The sequence below is a fragment of the Oncorhynchus masou genome, chromosome 29 (genome assembly GCF_036934945.1).
Source record: "Oncorhynchus masou masou isolate Uvic2021 chromosome 29, UVic_Omas_1.1, whole genome shotgun sequence".
NCBI lineage: Eukaryota > Metazoa > Chordata > Actinopteri > Salmoniformes > Salmonidae > Oncorhynchus > Oncorhynchus masou.
In genome coordinates, this window is record NC_088240.1 from 73,595,196 (window position 1) to 73,622,207 (window position 27,012).

General features: G+C 41.9%; 1 protein-coding gene and 1 long non-coding RNA gene across 2 annotated transcripts in view; one reads left to right on the top strand and one right to left on the bottom strand.

Moving 5' to 3' along the window:
• The window catches only part of LOC135520489 (uncharacterized), a 37,594-nt gene that overhangs the window by 2,686 nt on the left and 7,896 nt on the right, over positions 1 to 27,012 (bottom strand). The window contains exons 2-4 of the long non-coding RNA XR_010452392.1: positions 26,128 to 26,197; positions 26,011 to 26,037; positions 24,908 to 25,045 (exon numbers count right to left, since the gene is read on the bottom strand). This is a non-coding gene — a long non-coding RNA (uncharacterized LOC135520489). The remainder of the gene's footprint in view (positions 1 to 24,907; positions 25,046 to 26,010; positions 26,038 to 26,127; positions 26,198 to 27,012) is intronic.
• Positions 8,520 to 16,605, top strand: LOC135520488 (sialic acid-binding Ig-like lectin 13). Its single transcript, XM_064946087.1, has 9 exons — positions 8,520 to 8,571; positions 8,653 to 8,728; positions 9,551 to 9,913; positions 10,106 to 10,396; positions 14,455 to 14,724; positions 14,838 to 14,934; positions 15,035 to 15,124; positions 15,668 to 15,743; positions 15,876 to 16,605. The coding sequence occupies exons 2-9, from the start codon at positions 8,674 to 8,676 to the stop codon at positions 15,939 to 15,941; spliced, it is 1,308 nt and encodes a 435-aa protein (XP_064802159.1). The 5' UTR covers positions 8,520 to 8,571; positions 8,653 to 8,673; the 3' UTR covers positions 15,942 to 16,605.

A 27,012-nucleotide genomic window follows, 5' to 3' on the forward strand; every position in this document is an offset into this window, starting at 1 on the left:
GTGGCTCTCAGAGTGATATGTGCGTAATAGACAAATGCGGCCATTGTTTCTCTCGCTCCTACTAAGAAGCCAACTGACCCGGTTGATATACACTGCTCCAAAAAATTAAGGGAACACTTAAACAACACAATGTAACTCCAAGTCAATCACACTTCTGTGAAATCAAACTGTCCACGTAGGAATTGATTGACAGTAAATTTCACATGCTGTTGTGCAAATGGAATAGACAACAGGTGGAAACTATAGGCAATTAGCAAGACACCCCCAATAAAGGATTGGTTCTGCAGGTGGTGACCAAAGACCACTTCTCAGTTCCTATGCTTCCTGGCTGATGTTTTGGTCACATTTGAATGCTGGCGGTGCTTTCACTCTAGTGGTAGCATGAGACGGAGTCTACAACCCACACAAGTGATTCAGGTAGTGCAGCTCAACCAGGATGGCACATCAATGCGAGCTGTGGCAAGAAGGTTTGCTGTGTCTGTCAGCGTAGTTTCCAGAGCATGGAGGCGCTACCAGGAGACAGGCCAGTACATCAGGAGACGTGGAGGAGGCCGTAGGAGGGCAACAACCCAGCAGCAGGACCGCTACCTCCGCCTTTGTGCAAGGAGGAGCAGGAGGAGCACTGCCAGAGCCCTGCAAAATGACCTCCAGCAGGCCACAAATGTGCATGTGTCTGCTCAAACAGTCAGAAACAGACTCCATGAGGGTGGTATGAGGGCCCGACGTCCACAGGTGGGGGTTGTACTTACAGCCCAACACCGTGCAGGACGTTTGGCATTTGCCAGAGAACACCAAGATTCTCTTCACATGAAAGCAGGTTCACACTGAGCACATGTGACAAACGTGACATTCTGGAGACGCCGTGGAGAACGTTCTTCCGCCTGCAACATCCTCCAGCATGACCGGTTTGGTGGTGGGTCAGTCATGGTGTGGGGTGGCATTTCTTTGGGGGGCGGCACAGCCCTCCATGTGCTCGCCAGAGGTAGCCTGACTTCCATTAGGTGCCAAGATGAGATCCTCAGACCCCTTGTGAGACCATATGCTGGTGTGGTTGGCCCTGGGTTCCTCCTAATGCAAGACAATGCTAAACCTCATGTGGCTTTAGTGTGTCAGCAGGACCTGCAAGAGGAAGGCATTGATGCTATGGACTGGCCCGCCCGTTCCCCAGAACTGAATCCAAATGAACACATCTGGGACATCATGTCTCGCTCCATCCACCAACGCCACGTTGCACCACAGACTGTCCAGGAGTTGGCGGATGCTTTAGTCCAGGTCTGGGAGGAGATCCCTCAGGAGACCATCCGCCACCTCATCAGGAGCATGCCCAGGCGTTGTAGGGAGGTCATACAGGCACGTGGAGGCCACAAACACTACTGAGCCTCATTTTGACTTGTTTTAAGGACATTACATCAACGTTGGATCAGCCTGTAGTGTGGTTTCCCACTTTCATTTTGAGTGTGACTCCAAATCCAGACCTCCATGGGTTGATAAATTTGATTTCCATTGATCATTTTTGTGTGATTTTGTTGTCAGCACATTCAACTATGTAAAGAAAAAAGTATTTAATAAGAATATTTCATTCATTCAGATCTAGGATGTGTTATTTTAGTGTTCCCTTCATTTTTTTGAGCAGTGTATTACCGAATAGATATTTGAAAAACACCTTGAGAAATGATTATAAAAAACGTTTGCCATGTTTCTGTCGATATTATGTATCTAATTTGGAATATTTTCCGGCGTTGTCATGACCGCAATTTCTGGTCGATTTCTCAGCCAAACATGAAGAACAAACGGAGCTATTTTGGCTACAAAAATAATCTTTATGGAAAAAAGGAACATTTGCTATCTAACTGGGAGTCTCGTGAGTGAAAACATCCAAAGCTTATCAAAGGTAAACAATTTAATTTGATTGCTTTTCTGATTTTTGTGACCAAGCTGCTTGCTGCTAGCTAGGCATAATGCTATGCTAGGCTATCGATAAACTTACACAAATGCTTGTTTTGCTTTTCTGTAAAGCATAATTTCAAAATCTGAGATGACAGGGTGATTAACAAAAGGCTAAGCTGTGTTTCAATATATTTCACTTGTGATTTCATGAATATGAATATTTTCTAGTAATATTTTTTGTCCATTGCGTTATGCTAATTAGTGTCAGTTGATGACAATTCTCCCGGATCTGGGAGCGGCAGTTTCAAGAGGATAACTTATTAAGCCATTCTCTCATCCGCAGCGCAGGAGGAAAAACTCCCCGGGTTTTGCCTGATAAAGGGGTTTGGGCCCGCTGTCTGTGAAACTCTTAACCGTAGATTCCTCAGGTCGAATATGTAAGACATATGTCCCTCACTCGTACCCAAAACTCCTTTAAAACATTCTGGGGTCTCACACAAAACTTCCTTGAGGCTTTTGTCATTGGGTTCATGACAAGAGACGCATAGCACTCCGAGAATTGGCCTAGGAAACATAATTTTCTGTTTAATATTCTGGGTTTTATTTTTAAAATCCTTTTTAGTGTTCTGAGGCCGCATGTCTTGTTCTGGACTTTATTTATAATGTGTCTGCCACACCCAATACCCCCGGACATTCCTGTTTCATAGGCAACAGGTCAATAAAAGGTCAATAAAACAGGAGGTGGTGGGGCCATACTCTTTGAAATGTTCCAACACATCCCCCCCAGTTCAAAGAGGTCCCTAGACATCAATCATCATGACAACTTCAAGATGCAATATATGCATAAATTAGCACACCCTCTAACGCGTGAGAATAGGAACAGGATGCCCATATATGGGCATAATCATGTGATAAGTTCCCGCCAGGATGTCCTGACAGGATGCCCAAATATGGGCATGCACACGTCATCCTGACATAGGGTCATAAATCAAACATTTGACGTGTGCCGTCTACTTTATTCTCTCTCCCAGTCGTTCATACGCCACCGTGCTTTATAATAAGGCCGTGAAAACAAAAAGACCACAGTCAAACAGTGCCAGAATAAATTCAACTACACATGTTTCATCACAAAACCGTAGAGCACGGTCAAGCAAGTTAACGTTTTCAACAACTACTGACTTAGAACCACAGAGTTCCTGCAAGTGAGCACAAAGAAAAGGAGCACTGGCTTCGCTATTCCAGCACCATTGCAACAAATCAACAAGGCTATAGTTTAATACATTAAAAACAAACTTAAAGATACCTAAAACGATTTAGCCCAATGTTGCTAAATATCATGTGTGTGTCCATGGTACTGTTTGCCTGGCTTCCCTTGGCATCCATGAATACACATCACTGGCAGGGGTTGACTCATAATCCGCAGTCCCCGCTGTTACATCTGTGCGGGCGGGACTGCGTGGATGAAGGGTGGGTGGCGGGCGGATTGAATAAAGAAAAAACAATACCTTAAAAATGTATAATTCTTTTGCAATTTGTGTTTATAGGCTACATTGAGGTTTTTCTTTCATTATTTTAGGCTATCTGGCATTAGTTCTTAATCCTAAAATGTACATTTACATTTACATTTAAGTCATTTGGCAGACGCTCTTATCCAGAGCGACTTACAAATTGGTGAATTCACCTTATGACATCCAGATGTAGGCCCTAACTGTATGCGTGCCAAATAACCAACACACCAAATGCTTTTGGGATCGAGCAGAAAAAGTTAGTCGATCCACAGAGACAAAATTACAATGACGAAGTTTAATTCAAAACGAGAAAAGCTGGGAAATGGAGAGTTGAAAATAAAGAGAAGGGTTTAATGTTTGGGTGGTAAAAGTGGTAAAAGAGGATGAAAGCAGTATCAGTTATGTTATTTATGTGTGATGACTGTGAGGTGCTATATTAGTCCGACAGTCACAAGACGGGGACTCCAAATAGAAAGGAACTGTAGCCTACAGTTCAAATGGGTTTAACTGAAATGTGGACACTGACTGCCGGTCTATAGCCTTTCACATAGCCTTAATTTTAACTCCTGCAGAATTAAGCATTTCTTGCAGTACAATTATACACCAAATGTAAGAAACATTTTGACTCTGGAACAAGAGTTGAGAAATATTATTTATTTATTTCAGCATCTTGAGAGAATGCGAATGCGCAGTTAGAAGTGCTATCTTTATCAGAGTCATAAAAGCTGATAGTATTTCAGCCACATAAAATATGCATCCAAGCCGAACTGAAAGCTAATTACAGACAAGTTGACTAACAAATAGCCTACCAAAATGTTGAAAATTATAAGCAGAAACAGCTAAATCAGGCAAAACACATTCCTGCAAACCCTGTAAAAAAATGGTTATGCTGTTTCTGACAGTAGCATACAGCACATGTTCTATATTTACGGATTAGGGTCGGATGTCGGCCCGTCCCCCTATAGCTCCTCTCACCAGCCTCCTCTGGTGCCCACAGAGAGCCGTGATGACGTCATCCAAAAATATAGCAGACATTGCTATATAGCAGACATTGGATCAATATAACATTTTAATATCTTCGGTTGTGAGCAATAATTTAAAAAAAATCTGCCTCAGCGACATTTATTTGAATAATTCAATGGATGTTTTGTGCACAAAGTTGATGACTTAGTGTCTTATCAGGAATATTCAAATCTGACTTCTCTATGAGGCCATGTATTGAGACTGCCTTTCTGGGCCGGGCATCAGTTAAACTGCAGTACCGAATAAAAGCTATAGTAACCATTGAAACCAAGTTTCTTGACTGGAACCCTGGCCCCTTGGTAGTAGCCAGCCAGTAGGCTAGCTGGCAGCCTTGCTAGCTGGCTTTAGCCTGGCCCCCAAAAAATTGAAAGATAGACTTTTTAGCTTCCCTGTAACGGGTTTCTTCTACCTCCTCTGACGAAGAGGTGGAATAAGGATCGGACCAAAATGCAGCGTGATTCGTTCGATACATCTTTAATGATGAAAAAACATGAACAATACAAAACAACAAACGTCGAAAACCGAAACAGCCCTGACTGGTGCAACAAACACAGAGACAGGAACAATCAGCCACAAACACACAGTGAAACCCAGGCTACCTAAATATGGTTCCCAATCAGAGACAACGATAATCACCTGACTCTGATTGAGAACCGCCTCAGGCAGCCATAGACCAATCTGTACACCCCACACAACCCCAAGACGAAACACACTACAAATAAACCCATGTCACACCCTGGCCTGACTCAATAAATGAAGACAACATGATAAATATAGACCAGGGCGTGACAGAACCCCCTCCCTAAGGTGCGGACTCCCGGACGCACATCAAAACAATAGGGAGGGTCCGGGTGGGCGTCTGTCCATGGTGGCGGCTCCGGCTCGGGACGTGGAACCCACTCTATGAATGTCTTAGTCCCCCTTCCTCGCGTCCTAGGATTGTCCACCCTCGCCACCGACCATGGCCTAGTAGTCCTCACCCAGAACCCCACTGGACTGAGGGGCAGCTCGGGACAGAGGGGCAGCTCGGGACAGAGGGGCAGCTCGGGACAGAGGGGCAGCTCGGGACAGAGGGGCAGCTCGGGACAGAGGAAGCCCAGCACTGAGAGGAAGCCCAGCACTGAGAGGAAGCCCAGCACTGAGAGGAAGCCCAGCCAGGTAGTTGAATCCGGCAGATCCTGGCAGGCTGGCAGTTCTGGCAGATCCTGGCTGACTGGCGGATCTGAAAGAGTCTGGCTGACTAGCGGATCTGGAAGAGTCTGGCTGACTAGCGGATCTGGAAGAGTCTGGCTGACTAGCGGATCTGGAAGAGTCTGGCTGACTGGCGGATCTGGAAGAGTCTGGCTGACTGGCGGATCTGGAAGAGTCTGGCTGATCTGGAAGAGTCGGCTGACTGGCAGATCTGGAAGAGTCGGCTGACTGGCAGATCTGGAAGAGTCTGGTAGATCTGGAAGAGTCTGGCTGACTGGCAGATCTGGAAGAGTCTGGCTGACTGGAAGATCTGGAAGAGTCTGGCTGACTGGCAGATCTGGAAGAGTCTGGCTGACTGGCGGATCCTGGCAGACTGGCGGCTCTGGCTGCTCCACGCTGACTGGCAGCTCTGGCTGCTCCACGCTGACTGGCAGCTCTGGCTGCTCCATGCTGACTGGCAGCTCTGGCTGCTCCATGCAGACTGGCAGCTCTGGCGGCTTCTTGCAGACTGGCAGCTCTGGCAGCTCCTTGCAGACTGGCAGCTCCTTGCAGACTGGCAGCTCCTTGCAGACTGGCAGCTCCATGCAGACTGACAGCTCTGGCTGCTCCATGCAGACTGGCAGCTCTGGCTGCTCCATGCAGACTGGCAGCTCTGGCTGCGCTAAACGGGCAGGAGACTCCGGCAATGCTGTAGAGGCGGAAGGCTCTGGCAGCGATAAACAGGCGGGAGGCTCCAGCAGCACAGGAGAGGAGGAAGGCTCCGGCAGCGCTAAACAGGCGGGAGACTCCAGCAGCGCTGTAGAGGAGGAAGGCTTCGACAGCGCTGAACAGGCGGGAGGCTCCTGCAGCGCAGGAGAGGCGAGGCGCACTGTAGGCCTGATGCGTGGTGCTGGCACTGGTGGTACTGGGCCGAGGACACGCACAGGAAGCCTGGTGCGGGGAGCTGCCACCGGAGGGCTGGTGTTTGGAGGTGGCACAGGATGGGCTAGACCGTGAAGGCGTACTGGAGATCTTGAGAGCAGTGTTGGCACAGGACGTGCAAGGCTAGGGATGTGCACAGGAGGCCTGGTGCGTGAGGCTGGCACCAACTTCACCAGCCGACTAACACGCACCTCAGGACGAGTATGGAGCGCTGACCCAGGTGCCATCAAATCCCTGACACGTTCCGTCGGGCGAATTCCATGCAAAAAGCACCAACACAGCAACTCCCTCATTTCTCTCTCCTCCAATTTCCCCATTAACTCCTTCACAGTCTATGCTTCGCTCACCTCCAACACCAGTTCTGGTCTCCTCCTTGGCTCCTCACAATAAACAGGGAGAGTGGGCTCAGGTCTGACTCCTGACTCTGCCACACTCTCCCTGAGCCCCCCCCCCAAGAAATTTTTGGGGCTGACTCTTGGGCTTCCATCCGCGTCGCCGCGCTGCCTCTTCATACCAGCGCCTCTCAGCTCTCTCCGCCTCCAGTTCTTCTTTGGGGCGGCGATATTCTCCAGGCTGATCCCAGGGTCCTTCTCTGAACAATTTCTCCTCCCAAGTCCAGAAGTCCTGTGATCGCTGTTGCTGCCTTTAGTTGCTTCTCCTGTGGCTCCTGCCCGTTGACACGTTGCTTGGTCCGTTTGTGGTGGGTGATTCTGTAATGGGTTTCTTCTACCTCCTTCTCTGACGAAGAGGTGGAATAAGGATCGGACCCGAATGCAGCGTGATTCGTTCGATACATCTTTAATGATGAAAAAACACGAACAATACAAAACAACAAACGTCGAAAACCGAAACAGCCCTGACTGGTGCAACAAACACAGAGACAGGAACAATCAGCCACAAACACACAGTGAAACCCAGGCTACCTAAATATGGTTCCCAATCAGAGACAACGATAATCACCTGACTCTGATTGAGAACCGCCTCAGGCAGCCATAGACCAATCTGTACACCCCACACAACCCCAAGACGAAACACACTACAAATAAACCCATGTCACACCCTGACCTGACTCAACAAATTAAGATAACATAATAAATATAGACCAGGGCGTGACATTCCCACATCTCTCCATGTGAAATAATCAGATTTATTTTTAAAAACATAGTGCATATGCCCTGGCAAGTATTCTTATACTTGCACGTGTAACCTAAAACATTATCCCAGTTTGATTGGGTGCTTGTGTACTCATTCCCATATCAGCTAAAAATATAACCACATTTTTTTTGGTCTCTGCAATAACTGTTCTCCTCTCTCCAGACCCCAGCATTCTGTCAGTGAGTGAAGAGGTGAAGTTGAGAGAAGTGGTATCTGCCTCATGCTCTGTGTCTCACTCCTGCCCATCTTATCCCCCTCTCCTCACCTGGAACCACTCCGGAACACGCAGTGTCCAATCACAGCAGCTGACCAACGGCCAGTGGGAAGTGACATCATCCCTGACCTTTAACCCCACCATCAGTGATAACAACCAGCCTCTGGTCTGCACAGCAGCATTCAGGGGAGGGATGACAGTGAACAGGTCTAAAACTCTCAATGTCAAATATAAAGTGGAACAATCCTGTGAGTTAACAACAATGTTTGGAAGATTCATACTTCCATTTCTGTGAAAACATAATGCTTCTGTGCAGATTTAGTGGTACTGAGTGTGAGTAATATCCCTGACTAAAGTTGACATGGGGATAGGAACAGTAACAATCTTATAATATTTTATACTAATTATAAGAGATTTGACCTTTAGCTTCTGAAAACCTTTCAGTTTGGCAATGTAAAAAAAATATGGTCAAAGATATTACACTTTAGGGGCTTAATCCTCAAGGGAAGAGCTAGAATCAGTCAGAGACAGAATACGGGAAGTCCAAAAATAAAGAAAATGAAGAAACGGGTAGTGTAAGCAGGATGGTAATATTTCCTTTATATATCAATGCACTTTGTCTCTGTAGGAGGGTGGATATGAGACTATAGCAATAAAGATAAAAGCAAGCAAGTAATTGGATTTTAGACATTGAATGTCTTGATTGTAATGTTAGAAATTCAATAGAGAGTAATTATTTCCCTTTTCCTGCAGGTCCAGCACTAAGAGGAAGGGATGGGGATTGAAAAATTACCATGGCATTTTCTTACTTACTTCTTTTGGCTTGGAGGTAAGACAGTCATTTAACAGCACTATCAACAAGGCAGGTCATACAGGCCATAGTTTTGTCGCACCTGGACTACTGTTCAATCGTGTCGTCGGGTGCCACAAAGAGGGACTTAGGAAAATTGTAATTGGCTCAGAACAGTTTAGCACGGCTGGCCCTTGGATGTACACAGAGCGCTAACATTAATAATATGCATGTCAATCTCTCCTGGCTCAAAGTGGAGGAGAGATTGACTTCATCACTACTTGTATTTTTGAGAGTTATTGACATGTTGAATGCACCAAGCTGTTTGTTTGAACTACTGGCACACAGCTTGGACACCCATGCATACATCACAAGACATGTCACCAGAGGTCTCTTCACAGTCCCCAAGTCCAGAACAGACTATGTGAAGCGCACAGTACTATCTAGAGCTATGACTATATGGAACTTTATTCCACATCAAGTAACTCATGCAAGCAGTAAAATTAGATTTAAAAAAATACAAATACACAGCGAGGTCTGTGAACCAATACAAAACATAGGCACAGACACATGCACACAAACACACGATAACATATGCACTATACACATGGATTTTGTGTTGTAGATATGTGGAGTAGGGGCCTTAGCACACCCACTTAGAAAAAAAGATTTCAAAACATATTATGTATAAACTGCCTTTGTTTTGCTGGACCCCTGGAAGAGCAGCTGCTGCCTTGTCAAAACAAATATGTACTGTCTGTAGTAAATCATTTGAATTTGATAGAATTTGTTCAAACTTACCAGTGTGGTCCGTTGAATGTCTAACTGCTCTTACTAAATTGTTTCCCACTGCTATTTGAGTGATGGGAGTTGAAGCCTCATCATGGACTGCTGAGGTGCCCAAGTCCGTCTCCGGCCTACAGGGCTCATGCATCGTGATTCCCTGCTCATTCAACTACCCAGAACCAGAGAAGAAGCCCTCCAAATTAACTGGCATCTGGTTAAAAGACACCTATGAAGTTATATACCACCCAGACAGCTCCAACATCATCAAAGACTACAGGGGTCGTACAGAGCTGGTGGGCGACCTCCGGCAGAAGAACTGCTCTCTCAGAATCGACCCCCTCCATGACAGTGACAAAGGAGCCTTTACTTTCAGGATTGAAATCAAAGACCATAACAAGTATTCATACAAGGAGGACACAGTCTCCATTACAGTGAGCAGTAAGTCCCCAGGGGAAGAATTGACGAGGAGAAGTTAAAATGTTGTATTATTGTATCCCATTATTTACCCTAATGATAGCTATAGCTTCTTGTTGATTTAAATTATAGTGCTGAAAGGACAGACCCAAGAACTGGTGGAGGCACACCTCAAAAGAACTGCAATAACTGTTCTCTTCTCTTTGCTGATATCAGGCTCTCCAGACCCCCCCTTTCTGTCAGTGAGGGAGGAGGTGAAGGTGGGGGAAGTGGTTTCTGCCTTCTGCTCTGTGTCTCACTCCTGCCCATCGGATTCCCCTCTCCTAACCTGGAGCCACTCCGGAACACACAGTGTCCAATCACAGCAGCTAACCAATGTCCAGTGGGAAGTGACGTCATCCCTGACCTTTACTCCCAGCAGCACTGATCACAGCCAGTCTCTGGTCTGCACAGCAGCATACAAGGGAGGGAAGACAGTGAAACGTTTGAAAACTCTCAATGTCAAATGTAAGTGGACCACACCTGTGTGTTAACAACACTGTATGGTAGATTTACACTTTCACTTCTGTGAAAACAGAGGCTGTGTTCGAAATATCCATACTAACATACTGTATCCTACATACTTAATGAGTATATACTACATACTATATACTATTAGTTAATTTTAATATAATGTAAACAAACAGTATCCTTTCAGTTGAGCATACTGGCGTTTCGCCTGTCTACCAGAAATTGATTATGTTGCTATGCAACCTCTGTTAAGTTCATGTTGTAAGTATTCCTATATTTATGTTATTAAGGGGCTATCCCTCTGTCAAGAGTGCGCCTGCGTGGGAAATTTAGTTGTTGATGGACCTAGCCTTGAGTGGAATGGTAAATAACAACAATGTGCTATCTCACTTCAACGAGAGGAGGTTGTACAAAAGTTGGAAAAATGAACTTGTAATCTGGACACGGGTTACTAATCTGGATGAGAAAAAGCAAGCACTTGCGGTGGTATTATCACTCGAGGGAAGAGCGAGAGATACAGCACTGAAAATATGTGTTGAGGATTTGAACAACGTTGATGGTATGGGAACTTTGATCAGAGCACTGGATTCTGTATTTCTTAAAAAAGAGAAAGACCGTGCCTACGAGGCATATTCAAACTTTGACAGTGTTACGAGAGATATTTCAGTTGCAATGACGGACTACATCATTGATTTCGAACAGAGGTAAAATAGGATGCACCAGTACGACATGGTTCTCCCGGATGCAGTGTTAGCTTTCAAGTTGCTAGATACTGCCTGTCTAGATGGTAGGGAGAAACAGTTGGCTTTGACTGCTTGTACTGTGCTGACTTTTGCATCAATGAAGTCGGCACTAAAAATAATTTTTGGTGAAAAGACGTCTGTCACACCAATAGCAGATGGAATGAAAGTGAGTGGCGCAGCATATTACACTGAGCAGCAGAGAAAAGGCACCAACAAGTCACGTTCTCAAGACAACCAGAAGAGGGCGCCATTCCCTACAGATATCCCCTTACTATTAAGCAAAGCTTCCCTCAAGAAGGCAGGGGCTGTACTAGACATAAAAAATGACAAGGCAGTGATGTTTAAACAATCAGTGACTCTTGAACTTACACACAGAGTCCATGTAAAAATGAGATTCTGATGAACACAAAGCACCTTTCAGCCCTACATGCTGCGAGAAAAGCGTTCACTGAAGCAGAGTGCTCAGAGAGAATTCGCAGGGCTCTGCGTGAACAGCTACGACCCACCGATGAGAAGTATGAAACTGGAAACAAAGTGTACTACAAACGAGTTGACTCCCAAAAGACTCACCGACATGCGCCTCACAGTCACTCAGATTGCTGATGACTGTGATCTGCCAGAAAAATGGAAACTTCATTCCATAGACATCAAATCTGCGTTTTGCAGGGAACAGATCTGTCAAGGGACATTCACATCCGACCTCCGCCTGAAGCTAAAAGTGAAGGAACACTGTGGAAACTAAAAAGTGTGGCGGATGCATCACTCTACTGGTACAACAAAGTCAAGGCAACAATGCTGAGTACAGGTGGAAAAATGTCACAAGTGGATCCTGCCGTCTTCTATTGGCTTGATCAAGACTGCAATGTGTCTGGAGTACTTGCCTGTCATGTTGATGACTTTATATGGGGTGGCTCACAGACCTTTGCTACAACTGTGATTCCACACCTCAAAGCTGTTTTCCAGGTTGGCCGTGAGGAGCATGATAATTTTTGTTATGTTGGCATAGAGTTCATTACAGTTGGTGGATCAATACTGATGCAACAGGAGAGCTCTATCAAGAATCTTCAACCCATCCACATGGATTCTTCAAGAGCCGTACAAAGGAATTCTCCTCTCTGTGGAACTGAAGCTGATCAATTGAGGTCAAAGATAGGTCAAATTCTATGGGTTGCTAGACAGAGTAGACCTGATGTTATGTTTGATGGTTGCAACTTGGCATCTAACACAAAACACGCCACTGTACAAACCATTCATGAGGCAAACAAAGTTGTTCGTAAACTGAAATCTCCATCCGCTCTTGCGGATGGAGTTGACAATGCGATCTTTCTTGCAACTCTGTTCTCAGAGCTTACCACTGGTGAGACAAAACTGCACATTCTACCGGTCGTTTGTATCACTGACAGCTACTCATTAGTTGATGCTGGGAAGTCAACCAAGTCTGTCACAGAGAAAAGACTTTGTCTTGAGATTAGCAGCATCAAGGAACTTATTCAAACACAGAGAATCCAGCGGATTCTGTGGTCGACCACAAAGGAACAGCTTGCTGACTGTCTGACTAAAAAAGGAGCATCCAGTCTTGTGCTCCTACAGGCTCTCAGTAATAGAAAGTGGCAGCTTGAGTAATTCAAATAAAAACTGTCACACAACCCCATTTGTAATGGGGAACTTGAATAATACTTGGACATTTAATTATGTTGTTGATGTTTTATTTGTCTTTAAATAAAAGGAGATTGTTAAGTTCATGTTTTAAGTATCCCTATGTTTCTGTTATTACGGTGCTATAACTCTGTCAAGAGTGCGCCTGCATGGGAAGTTTAGTTGTTGATGAACCTAGCCTTGAGTGGAATTGGTACCTTGTTGTGTTCATACAGTACAGTACACTTTGTTAAACTGGAACCTTGTCGTTGTGTCATTTCGAGATAACACCTCTTGGTAGCTTGTTAGCATAACAAATCACTAGCTAGACATTTTTGTGTTCGTAAATTCAATCTGGAGTGCCAGAGTGCGCTCTGGGCGTTGTTAAATTCAGAGTGTTGTCAGATTGTCCATTCGTAAATTCTGAGTGTTTCACATCTCGGTGTGTACTGAGCTCTAGTTGGCCCAGGAGTAGGGTTAAGCAGAGCGTTCTGACCGTAACAATGGCAGTCAAGCATACAAGCTAACTGGCTAGCTACTTCCAGATACAAATGAGAGAACATCTCACTATGACCATTTTAGTCGCCATAGCAGAGCTGGTTAGGCTGTTTTCATGTTATCCAGAGCGTTGGTGACTGTAACTGTGTTGCTGGCAAAAAAAATGTATTATGCTTTTTTTCCAACATTTACTGACACCGGCCATATTAAACAGGTGTTAAGCGTTTGTAAATTCATCAGTTATTCTGCACTCTGGCACACTCAGACAAGAGTGCTCTGACATCGGAGAAGATAGCCAGAGCGAATTTGTGTCCATTGAGAACACACAACAACTATATCACTTAGCTAAGAATGCCACAAAAATCAAGTCTATAAACGTTGGATAGTTAGTTAGATAGAATGTAGTTAATATACTGGCAAGTTCCATGATTAGTAGCAAACTCACGAGGTAGCTAGCTAACATACCGGTAGTACTTACTGATGCAATGATATGCTATGTGGTTCGTAAGAATAGCATAGCCAACACATTGTCAGCCAACATAACGTGTAGCGTAACTCATTTGAAAAGTCATTACTTTATTACATTGCTCAACATTTTCTTAACATTTGTCATAATTAGTTAAAGCCACGCCCATTTTCTGAAGAATTGCATTATGGGCCCTAAAAGTACGAAAATAGTGTCCACTGGGTGTATACTTCATATTTTGGCAAATGTATTATGACATCCGGGAACTTTTGAAATACGAACTAAATCGAAACTATGACCAATAAGCATACTACATACTCAATTTACGTCACAAATAGTATGGTTAGTGTGGTTAGTATGAGTATTTGAACACTGCTAGATACCAAAATCTACTATTGTGTACCTTAGCAGCGCTTCCATTCCTTTTTTTTCTACTAGAAATAAACTTCTTTGAAAAGGAAACATTAACTTTGTCCACAGCCTGGATTTGGCAAACTTCCCTCTTGAAATCTAAATAGATTGAAAACATGTGGTTGATCCACTGAATTTGGCCACTCTAGCCCACTGAAACTCAATGTAGTGTGTAAGTAGATGGCACAATTCTGTCAATAAGGACCATGTCCTTTCTGTGTATATAATATTAAGACAATTCTCTTCAGGATGTAGCACTACATGTTCAGTTAAAACCAAACTGTTTATCATTCTCATCCCAGACCCCCCTGAGATCAAAGTGGGCTCCGCCTGCACTTCAGACATCTCCATGGTAACCTGTCTGTGCATTGTGGACTCGGAGCCCCCCGGCACCGTGGAGTGGTCTCTTCTAGATGGACCCCTGCCCAACCGGTCCAGTACCAGAGTGGAGAGGCATGGGTCAGTTACCATGGTGACCCTACAGAGGGCACTAGGCTTCTCCGAGACCGTCCACTGCCATGCCAGCAACACACAGGGCAATGCCACCTTGTCCTTGACTGTGTCCACAAATGGTAAAGGAAACAGTGGGGGAAGTGCATCATAAATGAAGTATTACATACAGTATTAAAATCATAAAGGATATAATTGGTACATTAATAAAACAAATGTATTTATTTTTGGACAGATAAGATGTTGATGCTGTACGTTTCAATTGGTATTGCTGCATTAGTGGTGGCAGTAATACTAATTTCCATGTCAGCTTGCCTTTTGAACAGGAAGGGGTAAGTTACTATTTTATTTATTTTTGGAGGGAGCTACACAGATTTGTGTATGTTTTTAGCTGTTTTGTTCTGTTTGTATAAATTGGCAAATTTTTCTCAGAAGTGGGAGGAGTCATAGGGACCCGCCAGTAACCTGCAAGCAGGAAGTGCATACAGCCAAGTGTGCTTCCTCAGATCACTCAACATCAAGGTATTTTTCTACAGGCTGTTCTATCTTTGATCATAATGTATACATCCGGCTGAGTTGTTAAAGCCCATTAGCCTACATTTACTCTTGTAGTTTTTTTTATTTTTTATTTCACCTTTATTTAACCAGGTAGGCTAGTTGAGAACAAGTTCTCATTTGCAACTGCGACCTGGCCAAGATAAAGCAAAGCAGTGTGAACAGACAACACAGAGTTACACATGGAGTAAACACTTAACAAGTCAATAACACAGTAGAAAAAAAGGGGAGTCTATATACATTGTGTGCAAAAGGCATGAGGAGGTAGGCGAATAATTACAATTTTGCAGATTAACACTGGGGTGATAAATGATCAGATGGTCATGTACAGGTAGAGATATTGGTGTGCAAAAGAGCAGAAAAGTAAATAAATAAAAACAGTATGGGGATGAGGTTGGTGAAAATGGGTGGGCTATTTACCAATAGACTATGTACAGCTGCATCGATCGGTTGTAGTGTCTTATCAAATGATGGGAATACATCTGAGAGTTGTCCTAACTCTATCCACAGGAAAGAGCAGACAGACACCAGCAGTGAAAACCACACAAACTACTACACCAACGATCACGTATATGGAAACATGGCGGTATGTACTGTGGTTCTACTGCAGACATTTACAGCTGCTGTAGAGATCTGAGAAAAGTTTGCTCTAAATTCAAAGGATATAAAAAACAAGAGGTGTTGTTGATGATAGTATCTCTGATCCGGTTTCCTGTAGACTGAAGAGGATGGTGACCTATACGAGTGTGATGGTGGAGATGATGCAGTCTATGGTAACGTGTGAACACAACAGGAAGCATGTGGAAGTCAGCTGGCCCAGAGGTCATGGTGTTCAGTCTCTCAAAGGTTCCAGTAAAATATTAACATTCTTAACCAATGTAGCAGAGCATATTATATATATATATTATTATTATTATATATTATATAATATGTTCTGCTACATTGGGTTCAAATTGTAATATTTTAAAACCAAACTTTTTATCATATATATATATAATATATTATATTTGTTAGCTTGATGTAGGTTTATGGTACTATTGGCTAAAGAAAATGGTACATTCTTATTTGGGCTGTGTCTTTGCGTTATATCTTTTACAAGGCTTATGTTTATTTTCTATGGCTTGGATAATTTAGAAATGTTTTTACTAAATGTCAATTATATACAAAATACTAACCAGTACTTAACAATAGCTTGTTTCACACTTCCCCAGCTGTCTATTGCAATTGTGTGTTTAGGCAGCAGGTAGCCTAGTGGTTAGAGCTTTGGGCCAGTAACCAAAAGGCTGCTAGATTGAATCCCTGAGCTGACAAGGTAAAAATCTGTCGTTCTGCCTCTGAACAAGGCAGTTAATCCACTGTTCCTAGGCCGTCATTGTAAATAATACTTTGTTCTTAAACTGACTTGCCTAGTTAAATAAAGGTTCAAATAAAATAATAAACATTTAAAATCTGAGGATATAATACGTGTGTGTGAGCTTTCATTGTTTCTAAACTTGGGGTTGCTCTTTTATTTTTGAGATATTCAGCATCTATTTATTTCTATAGGGTTTGAGCTATTTCAAAATACTGATTTTGTCAATATACATTACCGGTCAAAAGTTTTAGAACACTTACTCATTCAAGGGTTTTTCTTTATTTTTACTATTTTCTACATTGTAGAATAATAGTGAAGACATCAAAACTACGAAATAACACATGTGGAACCATGTAGTAACCATAAAAGGGTTAAACAAATCAAAATATATTTTTAATTTGAGATTCTTCAAATTGTCATCCTTTGCCTTGATGACAGGTTGGCATTCTCTTAATAACCATCTTCATGTGGTAGTCACCTGGAATGCATTTCAATTAACAGGTGTTAATTTCCTTCCTTCTTAAAACTTTTTTGGGTTAGGGGGCAGCATTTTCACTTTTGGATGAATAGCGTGCCCAGAGTGAACTGCCTCCTACTCGGTCCCAGATGCTAATATATGCATATTATTATTAATTTTGGATAGAAAACACTCTGAAGTTTCTAAACTGTTTGAATGATGTCTGTGAGTGTAACAGAACTCATATGGCAGGCAAAAACCTGAGAAAAAATCCAAACAGGAAGTGGGAAATCTGAGGGTTGTAGTATTTGAACTCACCCCTATTGAATACACAGTGGAATGTGGGTTATTTTGCACTTTCTAAGGCTTCTACTAGATGTCAACCATCTTTAGAACGTTGTCTCAGGCTGCTCATGTGAAGGGGGGCCGGATGGGAGCTGTTTGACTAAGGGGTCTGCCTACAGCCTCGTTCTCAGTCAAGCGCTTTCACTTGAGAGGCAGCTTTCGTTCCATTGCTTTTCTACAGACAATGGAATTCTCCGGTTGGAACATTATAGAACTTTTATGATAAAAACATCCTAAAGATTGATTCTATACTTAGTTTGACAAGTTTCTTAGACCTGGAATATAACTTTTTTAACGTTTCGTCCGAATGGACCAGATCGCCCTTTTGGATTTGTTTACCAAACACCCTAACAAAAGAAGCTATTGGATGTAAATGGACATAAATGATGGACATTATCGAACAAAACAAGCATTTATTGTGGAACTGCGATTCCTGGGAGTGCATTCTGATGAAGATCATCAAAGGTAAGTGAATATTTTTAATGCTATTTATGAATAATGTTGACTACCCAACATGGCAGATATTTCTCTGGCTGGTTTGGGCTCTGAGTGCCGTTCTCAGATTATGCTTTTTCCGTAAAGTTTAAAAAAAATCTGACACAGCAGTTGCAGGTTAAGGATAACTGTGTCTAAAGTTCCATGTATAATAGTTGTATTTTTATCAACATTTATTATGAGTATTTCTGTGGATTCATGTGGCTCTCTGCAATATCACTGCATGTTTTGGAACATATACAGAAGATAGCCCTATTTTGGTAAAAGACAAAGTCCATATTATGGCAACAACAGCTCAAATAAGCAAAGAGAAACGACAGTCCATCAATACTTTAAGACATGAAGGTCAGTCAATACAGAACATTTCAAGAACTTTGAACATTTCTTCAAGTGCAGTCGCAATAAACATCAAGCACTATGATGAAACTGGCTCTCATGAGGACCGCCAAAGGAATAGAAGACCCAGAGGATAAGTTCAGTAGAGTTACCAGCCTCAGAAATTGCAGCCCAAATAAATGCTTCACAGAGTTCAAGTACCAGATACATCTCAACATCAACTGTTCAGAGGAGACGGCGTGAATCAGGCCTTCAGTGTCGAATTGCTGCAAAGAAACCACCACTAAAGGACAGCAATAATAAGAAGAGACTTGCTTGGGCCAAGGAACATGATGGACATTAGACATTAATGTCAATGGACATTAGACCAGTGGAAATCTGTCCTTTGGTCTGGAGTCCAAATTGGAGATTTTTGATTCCAACCGCCACATCTTTGTGAGATGCAGTGTGGTTGAACAGATGATCTCCTCATGTGTATTTCCTACCGTAAAGCATGGAGGAGGAGGTGTGATGGTGTGGGGGTGCTTTGCTGGTGACACTGTCTGATTTATTTAGAATTCTAGGCACACTTAACCAGCATGGCTACCACAGCCTTCTGCAGCGATACGCCATCCCATCAGGTTTGGGCTTAGTGGGACTATAATTTGTTTTTCAACAGGACAATGACCCAACACACCTCCAGGCTGTGTAAGGGCTATTTTACTAAGAAGGCGAGTGATGGAGTGTTGCAACAGATGTCCTGGCCTCCACAATCCCCAGACCTCAACTAAATTGAGATGGTTTGGGATGAGTCAGACCACAGAGTGAAGAAAAAGCAGCCAACAAGTGCTAAGCATATGTGGGAACTCCTTCAAGACTGTTGGAAAAGCATTCCAGGTGAAACTGGTTGAGAGAATGCCAAGAATGTGTAAAGCTGTCATCAAGGCAAAGGGTGGCTATTTGAAGAATCTCAAATTTAAAATACATTTTGATTTGTTTAACACTTTTTGGGTTACTACATGATTATATTTATATGTTATTGTATTGTTTTGATGTCTTCACTATTATTCTGCAATGTAGAAAATAGTAAAAATAAAGAAGATTAGAGTGAACTATGTCAATAATCCAGAGTATAAATGTGCTGTGGTATAAACAGCCTGACTAAAATGCAATGTACAGTAGTAATATTAGATGAGCTATACTGAGAATACAATATTTAAATACACACAATATTTAGGTACAACACCCCATGGCAAAATGGACAGAATTGCAGGAAATTAGCTTCCGGACCAGAGTCCAGAATATAAATATATGTCATGGCTGTTGAAGGAACTGGACCAAGGTGCAGCGTGGTGAGTGTACATTTTCTCTTTTATTTGAAATGACACAGACAAAACAATAAACAATACAAATCGTGAAGCTTCAGGCTATGTGCCATCAAACAACGTTAACTTCCCACAAACACAGGTGGGAAAAAGAGTACCTAAGTATGGTTCCCAATCAGAGACAACGATAGACAGCTGCCCCTGAGTGAGAACCATACCCGGACAAAACATAGAAATAGAAAATCATAGAAACACAAAACATAGAATGCACACCCCAACTCACGCCCTGACCAAACCAAAATAGAGACATAAAAAGGATCTCTTATAATGTCACACTTTGACCTAAGAGATCTATATAATATGTGTATATATATATATAATATGTGTATATATAATATGTTTATGATATTGGTGTGTTTAGAGAGTATGGACAGTATGTAAATATAAAGGGTGTGTACAGCAGTAGTTGATATCATTATCGGTAATATACTGTATAATATAAGTTGAGTCGTGACTAGAATACAGTATATACATATAAAGTGGGTCAAACCACATGTTAACATTATTAAAGTGGCCAGTGTTCAATGCCTCTACATTCAGAAAATATTAGTACCCCTTCACTTATTCCACAGTACATGGGATGTGAATACTTTATGAATGCATAATACATAAGATGCAGGGTAGAGTACCAGGTGGTAGCCGGCTAATGAAGGTATCTAAGATTCAGGGCAAGGTACTGAGCGGAGGCCGGTTGCTCTCGAGTGGAGCAGTGGCTAAGGCACTGTATCTCAGTGCTAGAGACGTCACTACAGACCCTGGTTCAATTCCAGGCTGTATCACAACAGGCTGTGATTGGGATTCCCATTGGCCCAGTGTCGTCCGGGTTTGGCTGGGGTAGGCCGCCATTGTAAATAAGAATTTGTTTTTAACTGACTTGCCTGGTTAAATAAAAAAAATATGTTATGTCCTGACGACAAAAATTAAGATATCACATTAGATGTGAAATAGGAAGTGTATTTCCTTTATACATTAATGCCCTTAGTCTCTGAAGAAGGGTGGCTATCTGACAAGAAAGAGCAATAATTGCCAAACTAAGAAAGTAAGTGATTTGAATTTAGACATTATCATAGTATCATATGCAATGGTAACCTTCTAGTGATAATAAAGTTTTCCTTAATCCTTCAGGTTCATCACCAAAAGGAGGTGATATGGAGTGAAAAATTACCCCACCGTTTTGTTATTCATTGCATATGGAAAATTTAGATTCTGTATACAGTAAAAACATATTTACTCATTTACACAGAAGAAAATACAAAACAATGTGATGAGAGCAGTGATGCTCGGTGCTGTTTAAGATGAGGGAGGAGGATAAAAAATTATGAACATGGCCTTATTTCTATTACATTATATTGGATGACTGTCATTCAAATTCCATTCACCCAGCTCAATGTAACATTGATAGGTTGAGGCTACTACTACATGATACTCAAATTTTCCCTGTACCCATCATGAGATTGCCACAACCTAGCCTATGAATAAACATTTACAACGTAGGTACACAGGTTGACAAAATTTGGAGTAATCAAGATAACAGACAGTGACACATTCAGTACTGCTTTGAACACTCTGGCCTGCATCTAGTTGATATAGTGTAATCATTAGTCCAAAAGTTGCAAACAAGAGTTTCTATTGGACAAATTCAGGTATTTTTTTATCCCCGTTTAGTTCATTTTGTTTCAGTTTAAGACAACGTTTTCAACGAAATCGGTGCAATGAATACACCCATGATCACACGCAAACACAGTCCAAGTTCATAGCAGCAACATACAAACAGCTCGTTGTATGTATAATTCCTTCTCGCATCTATATACACGCTATCCTCCTCTCACTTTTTCACTTCGCTTGTGGACTTCTGTGCACAACACATCAGCTGTCTGTGACCCTCCGAAAAAAACTTTCCAAGCCAAATCTTCATATAATGACTGCTAACTGCAAACATCCTAAATCACTCACTTCATATTCAAGCTAGCTGCTGGAACTAACGTGTTAGTAAACCTGCTATAATCATGCAGTGCAGTGTGGGGCCTGTCTGTGTAACTGATAAACGTGGTATCTATAAGGCATTTGGAAATTGCTCCCAAGGATGAACCAGGTGTAGACCTCCACAAGTCTGGTTCATCTTCATCCTTGGGAGCAATTTCCAAATGCCTGAAGATACCACGTTTATCAGTTACACAGACGGGCCCCAGTGGTAAAAAAAAAAGAATAAAACAAAAGCCTACCTTGACTTGGAAGAGGTCCAGTGTAGGACATATCAAGCTGGCAAACATAACATCCCTCTCTCTCTCTTCTCCTTAATTTTGGAAGAAATAACTTTTTTCAAAACTACACCCCAGATTGCAGATTGCACTGCAGTGCTAGTTAGCTGTAGTTTATGCTTTCTGTACTATATTCATTTTCTGATCATTGGATTGGGTTGACAATATGTCAGTTCATGCTGCAAGAGCTCTGATAGGTTGGTGGATGCCTTCTGGAAGTTGTCATAATTACTGTGTAAGTCTATGGAAAGGGGTGATGACCATGAGTCTCCTAGGTTTTGTATTGAAGTCAATTTACCAAAAGGAGGATGGAAGCCAGCTGTCCTCCAGTTAAACCATGGGCCTACCCTACAGAGTGCTGTTTAGGGTACTGCAGACCTGCATTGCAATAGTGTGTTTTAATCAATTATTTGGTGGCGTGAATATATTTTGTATAATTTTATCTAAAAAGGATACTTTTTTTCACTATTTAAAAAAAAGAAATTCACTGAGGAGGATGGAGCCTCCACTGCTGTAGAGCTGAGATGCTCCAGTGACAGTAACCCTGCTGCCCATAGCTATCACTGGCAGCATGACAAAGGGCCTCAGGCCACCATGGGACTCACACTGGAGAGAGTGACCAGACTCACTTAAGCCCTCTAATGCACTGCAATCAACATAGAGGGACAAGGCCACTCCAGCCCACTGAAGATCAGATTAGAGTGTAAGCAGATCCAGTGTTAGTAGATCCATCCACAAGTAAGGGGTATGTTCTGTCTGTGTATATAATATTAAGACAATGATCTTGAGGATGTAGGTAGTACTACATGTTTAGTTGAAACAACTGTTAATCATTCTCATTCCAGATGCTCCTGAGATCAAAGTGGACTCTGCCTGCACGTCAGACATTTCCACATTTACTTGTCTGTGCATTGTGGAATCGGAGCCACCGGCACCGTGGAGTGGTCTCTTCCAGTTGGACCCCTGCCCAGTACCAGGGTGGAGAGGCATGAGTCAGTTACCATGGTGACCCTACAGAGGCCACTAGGCTTCTTAGAGACCACCCACTGCCATGCCAGCAAGACACATGGCAATGCCACCTTGTCCTTCACTGTGCCCACGAGTTACGTAGAGTTTTGTTTGTTTTTAGCTGTTTTGTTATGTTTTTGATAACTTGGCAATGTTGTTCTCATCAGTGACAGGAGTCGTAGTGACCAGCCAGTAACCAGATTGCAGGACATGGATGCATCCAAGTGTGCTTCCTCAGATCCCTCACCATCAAGGTACTGTGTTTTTTTAAAGGCTGTTCAATCTGTGATCATGGCCATGGGAAGATGTTTAGGGGTGGGAGTGATTTTTTGTTTTGATGTCAACAGCTATTTTGGTCCACTCATACAGGAGTAATCAAGTCACAGTGCACAACTTTTATGACAATTAAAAATATGCAGTACCAGTCAAAAGATTGGACACACCTACTCATTCAAAGGTTTTTCTTTATTTTTTACTATTTTCTTCATTGTAGAATAATAGTGAAAACATCAAAACTATAAAATAAACACACATGGAATCATGTAGTTAACAAAAAAGTGTTAAACAAATCCAAATATATTTTATATTTTAGGTTTTCCAAGCAGCCACCTTGTGCCTTGGTGACAGCTTTGTAAACTCTTGGCATTCTCTCAACCAGCTTTACCTGGAATGCTTTTCCAACAGTCTCGAAGGAGTTCCCACATATGCTGAGCACTTGTTGGCTGCTTTTCCTTCCCCCTGCATTCCAACTCATCCCAAACAATCTCAATTGGGTTGAGGTCGGGGGATTATGGAGGCCAGGTCATCTGATGCAGCACTTCATCACTCTCCTTCTAGGTCAAATAGCCCTTGCACAGCCTGAAGGTGTGTTGGGTCATTGTCTGGTGAAAAACAAAATATATTCCCACTAAGCACAAACCAGATGGGATGGCATATCGCTGCAGAATGCTGTGGTAGCCATGCTGGTTAAGTGTGCCTTGAATTCCAAAATAAATCACTGACAGTGTCACCAGCAAAGCACCCCCACGCCTTCACACCTACTCCATGCTTCATGTTGGGAACAACACATGTGGAGATCATCCGTTCACCTACTCTGCATCTCACAAAGACACGGCAGTTGGAACGAACCAAAAATCTCAAATTTGGAATCATCAGACCAAAGGACAGATTTCCACAGGTTTAATGTCCAATGCTCGTGTTTCTTGGCCCAAACAAGTCTCTTCTTTTTGTTGGTGTCCTTTAGTAGTCGTTTCTTTGAAGCAATTCGGCCATGAAGGCCAATTTATGCAGTTTCCTCTGAACATTTGATGTTGAGATGTGTCTGCTACTTGAACTCTGCGAAGCATTTATTTGGATTGCAATTTCTTAGGCTGGTAAGTCTAATTACTGTATATATAATTCTTCTATTGTATTATTGACTGTTTGTTTGTTTATTCCATGTGTAACGCTGTGTTGTTGTTTGTGTCGCACTGCTTTGCTTTATCTTGGCCAGGTCGCAGTTGTACATGAGAACTTGTTCTCAACTAGCTTACCTGGTTAAATAAAGGTGAAATAAATAATCAACTTTGGGACTTACTTTACAGTGGCGGTCCTCATGAGAGCCAGTTTCATCATAGTGCTTGATGGTTTTTGCGACTATACTTGAAGAAACGTTCAAAGTTCTTTAAATGTTCCGGATTGACTGACCTTCATGTCTTAAAGTAACGATGGACTGTTGATTGTCTTTGCTCATTTGAGCTATTCTTGACATAATATGGACTTGGTCTTTTACCAAATATGGCTATCTTCGGTATACCACCCCTACCTTGTCATTATATATTTCATTATTTACTAGTTTTATTTATTCTGATTCATCAAGAGGTGCTGCATCACCCATCAGCACCCCTACTTCCCATGGCTATGTCTGTGATCATAACCTAGAATCCTTGCTGAGTTGCTAAAGACCAGGAGCCTACATTCACTGTTGTAGTGTCTTATCAAATGAAGAGAATACATCTGAGAGTGGCCCTAACTCTATCCACAGGAAAGAGCAGAAAGATACCAGCAGTGAAATCCACACAAACTACTACACCAACAATCACCTATATGACAACATATCTGAGCTCTAGGAAGAAATAGAAAGGATATAAATACCAAAATATGTGTTGCTGTTGTTGATGGTATCTCTGATCTGGTTTCCTGTAGGCTGAAGAGGATGGCGACCAATACGAGTGTGTGAACATAACAGGAAGCATGTGGAAGTCAGCTGGTTCAGAGGCAGTGGTACTCAGTCTGTCAAAGGTTCAAGTAAAATATTATCATTTTAACCCAATGTAGCAGAGATGGTGACTGCTTATATTTGTTAGCTTTATGTGGCTTTATGGTTCTAAAGGCAAAATAAAATGGTGCAGTCTTATTTGGGTTCTGCCTTTAGTTGTATGGCTTTTAGGAGGTGTTTGTTTTTATCTATGGCTTGGGTGATTCAGAATAAACCTGATATGAATGGCTATACAGTTATAATAGTTGAGAAGTGTATATCCAGTATATTATTGTTTTTTTGTTGCACCTTTCAACTGTAATCCACTTATGTGTAACTGACACTCAGGTCAGCACAGTGCTTCTGTTGTCCCTTTGAATATACAGACAGATACAGAATAGTGTCATTTGTCAAAACAGGCCATATTGAGATATACTTTATGTACTTAAGATGGAGAATACAATGATTGTAAAGTAAAGTGCCTTGAAAATCGTCTCGAGATCAGATTGAATATGTGTAAATGTTCAACAACAACAGTGATCAAATAAAAAATATAGTTTTCTCATTGCATTTTAAATAGTCTGTAATGTTTGTTCCTGAATCTCCCAATCTGCTCCTGAGTTATTTTTTAAATATTTTTCTACCACAGTTTCAAATCAAATAAAAGTGTATTTGTCACGTGCACCGAATACTACAGTTATTCAATTACAATGAAATGCTTACTTACAGGCTCTAACCAATAGTGCAAAGAAGGTGTTAGGTGAACAATAGGTGAGTAAAGAAACAAAAACAACAGTAAAAAAACAAGCTATATACAGTATCGAGGCTATAAAAGTAGCAAGGCTACATACAGACACCGGTTAGTCAGGCTGATTGAGGTAGTATGTACATGTAGATATGGTTAAATCTTCTATGCATATATGATGAACAGAGAGTAGCAGAAGTGAAAATGAGGGGTTGGCGGGTGGTGGGTGGCGGGACACATTGCAGATGTTCTTACTGGAAAACTCTGCTTCATATTGATCTGCTGTGTGGGAAAAAACAAACATCTATTGTCATAAATCAATTTCAAGTACTCAAAGAATGTAAATGTGAAGCAGAAGTAATTATTAGTCACCAATGAAATGCTGTCTCCACTTGTCTATGTCTTCTTAGGTCGTGGTGACCTCTGTAAATCACCACTTCTCCTGTTGGTTTGTAGAAGGTATTACATCATATGTTTATGTGAAATAGGAATGATGAGCAAGAGGAGTAGAGGACTAAAATTTGAACAAACCCAGTGAACCACCAGTTCTGTTTAAATGGTCTAATCAAAATGTACATAGGTTAAGATCGTTTGTGCAAGAGCACAGTTTGAAGATATGGCAAATAGAAATCAAACCTCATGAACATCATAGATATATGGGAGAGGTTGCGGATATAGGAATGACATAGTTATATGGGAGAGGTTGAGGGTAGAGGAATGACAAGAGTAAAAACAAACATAATAAAACTATTGTAAATAGACTGTCCATAAAATGTATATAGTATGTACAGTTGAAGTCGGAGTTTTTCTACATCTTAGTCAAATACATTTAAACTCAGTTTTTCACAATTCCTGACATTTAATCCTAGTAAAAATATCCTGTTAGGATCACCACTTTATTTTAAGAATGTGAAATGTCAGAATAATAGTAGAGAAAATGATTTATTTCAGCTTTTATTTCTTTCATCACATTCCCAGTGGGTCAGAAGTTTACATACACTCAATTAGTATTTGGTAGCATTGCCTTTAAATTGTTTAATTTGGGTCAAACATTTTGGGTAGCCTTCCACGTTTTACAGCACATTATGTTTTACATTAGTTATCTTGTTGTTATTAGTTGTTATTAGTCCCAACCTTCAGCTCCATTCAACTCCCATCCATCTCTTTAACATCAAACATATTGGATTTCTATTTTCCATATGTTTTTCAACTGTGCTGTGATGTTTCACAAAAGCTCTGAACCTTTCTTTTCTTGTT

Bases quoted from the DNA above. Each gene is read 5' to 3' on its own strand.
- LOC135520488 (XM_064946087.1), top strand. From the start codon at position 8,674: ATGGGGATTGAAAAATTACCATGGCATTTTCTTACTTACTTCTTTTGG. The intron at 9,914-10,105 runs GTAAGTCCCCAG...TGCTGATATCAG, and splicing joins AGTCTCCATTACAGTGAGCA to GCTCTCCAGACCCCCCCTTT. The intron at 14,725-14,837 runs GTAAAGGAAACA...ATTTTTGGACAG, and splicing joins CTTGACTGTGTCCACAAATG to ATAAGATGTTGATGCTGTAC.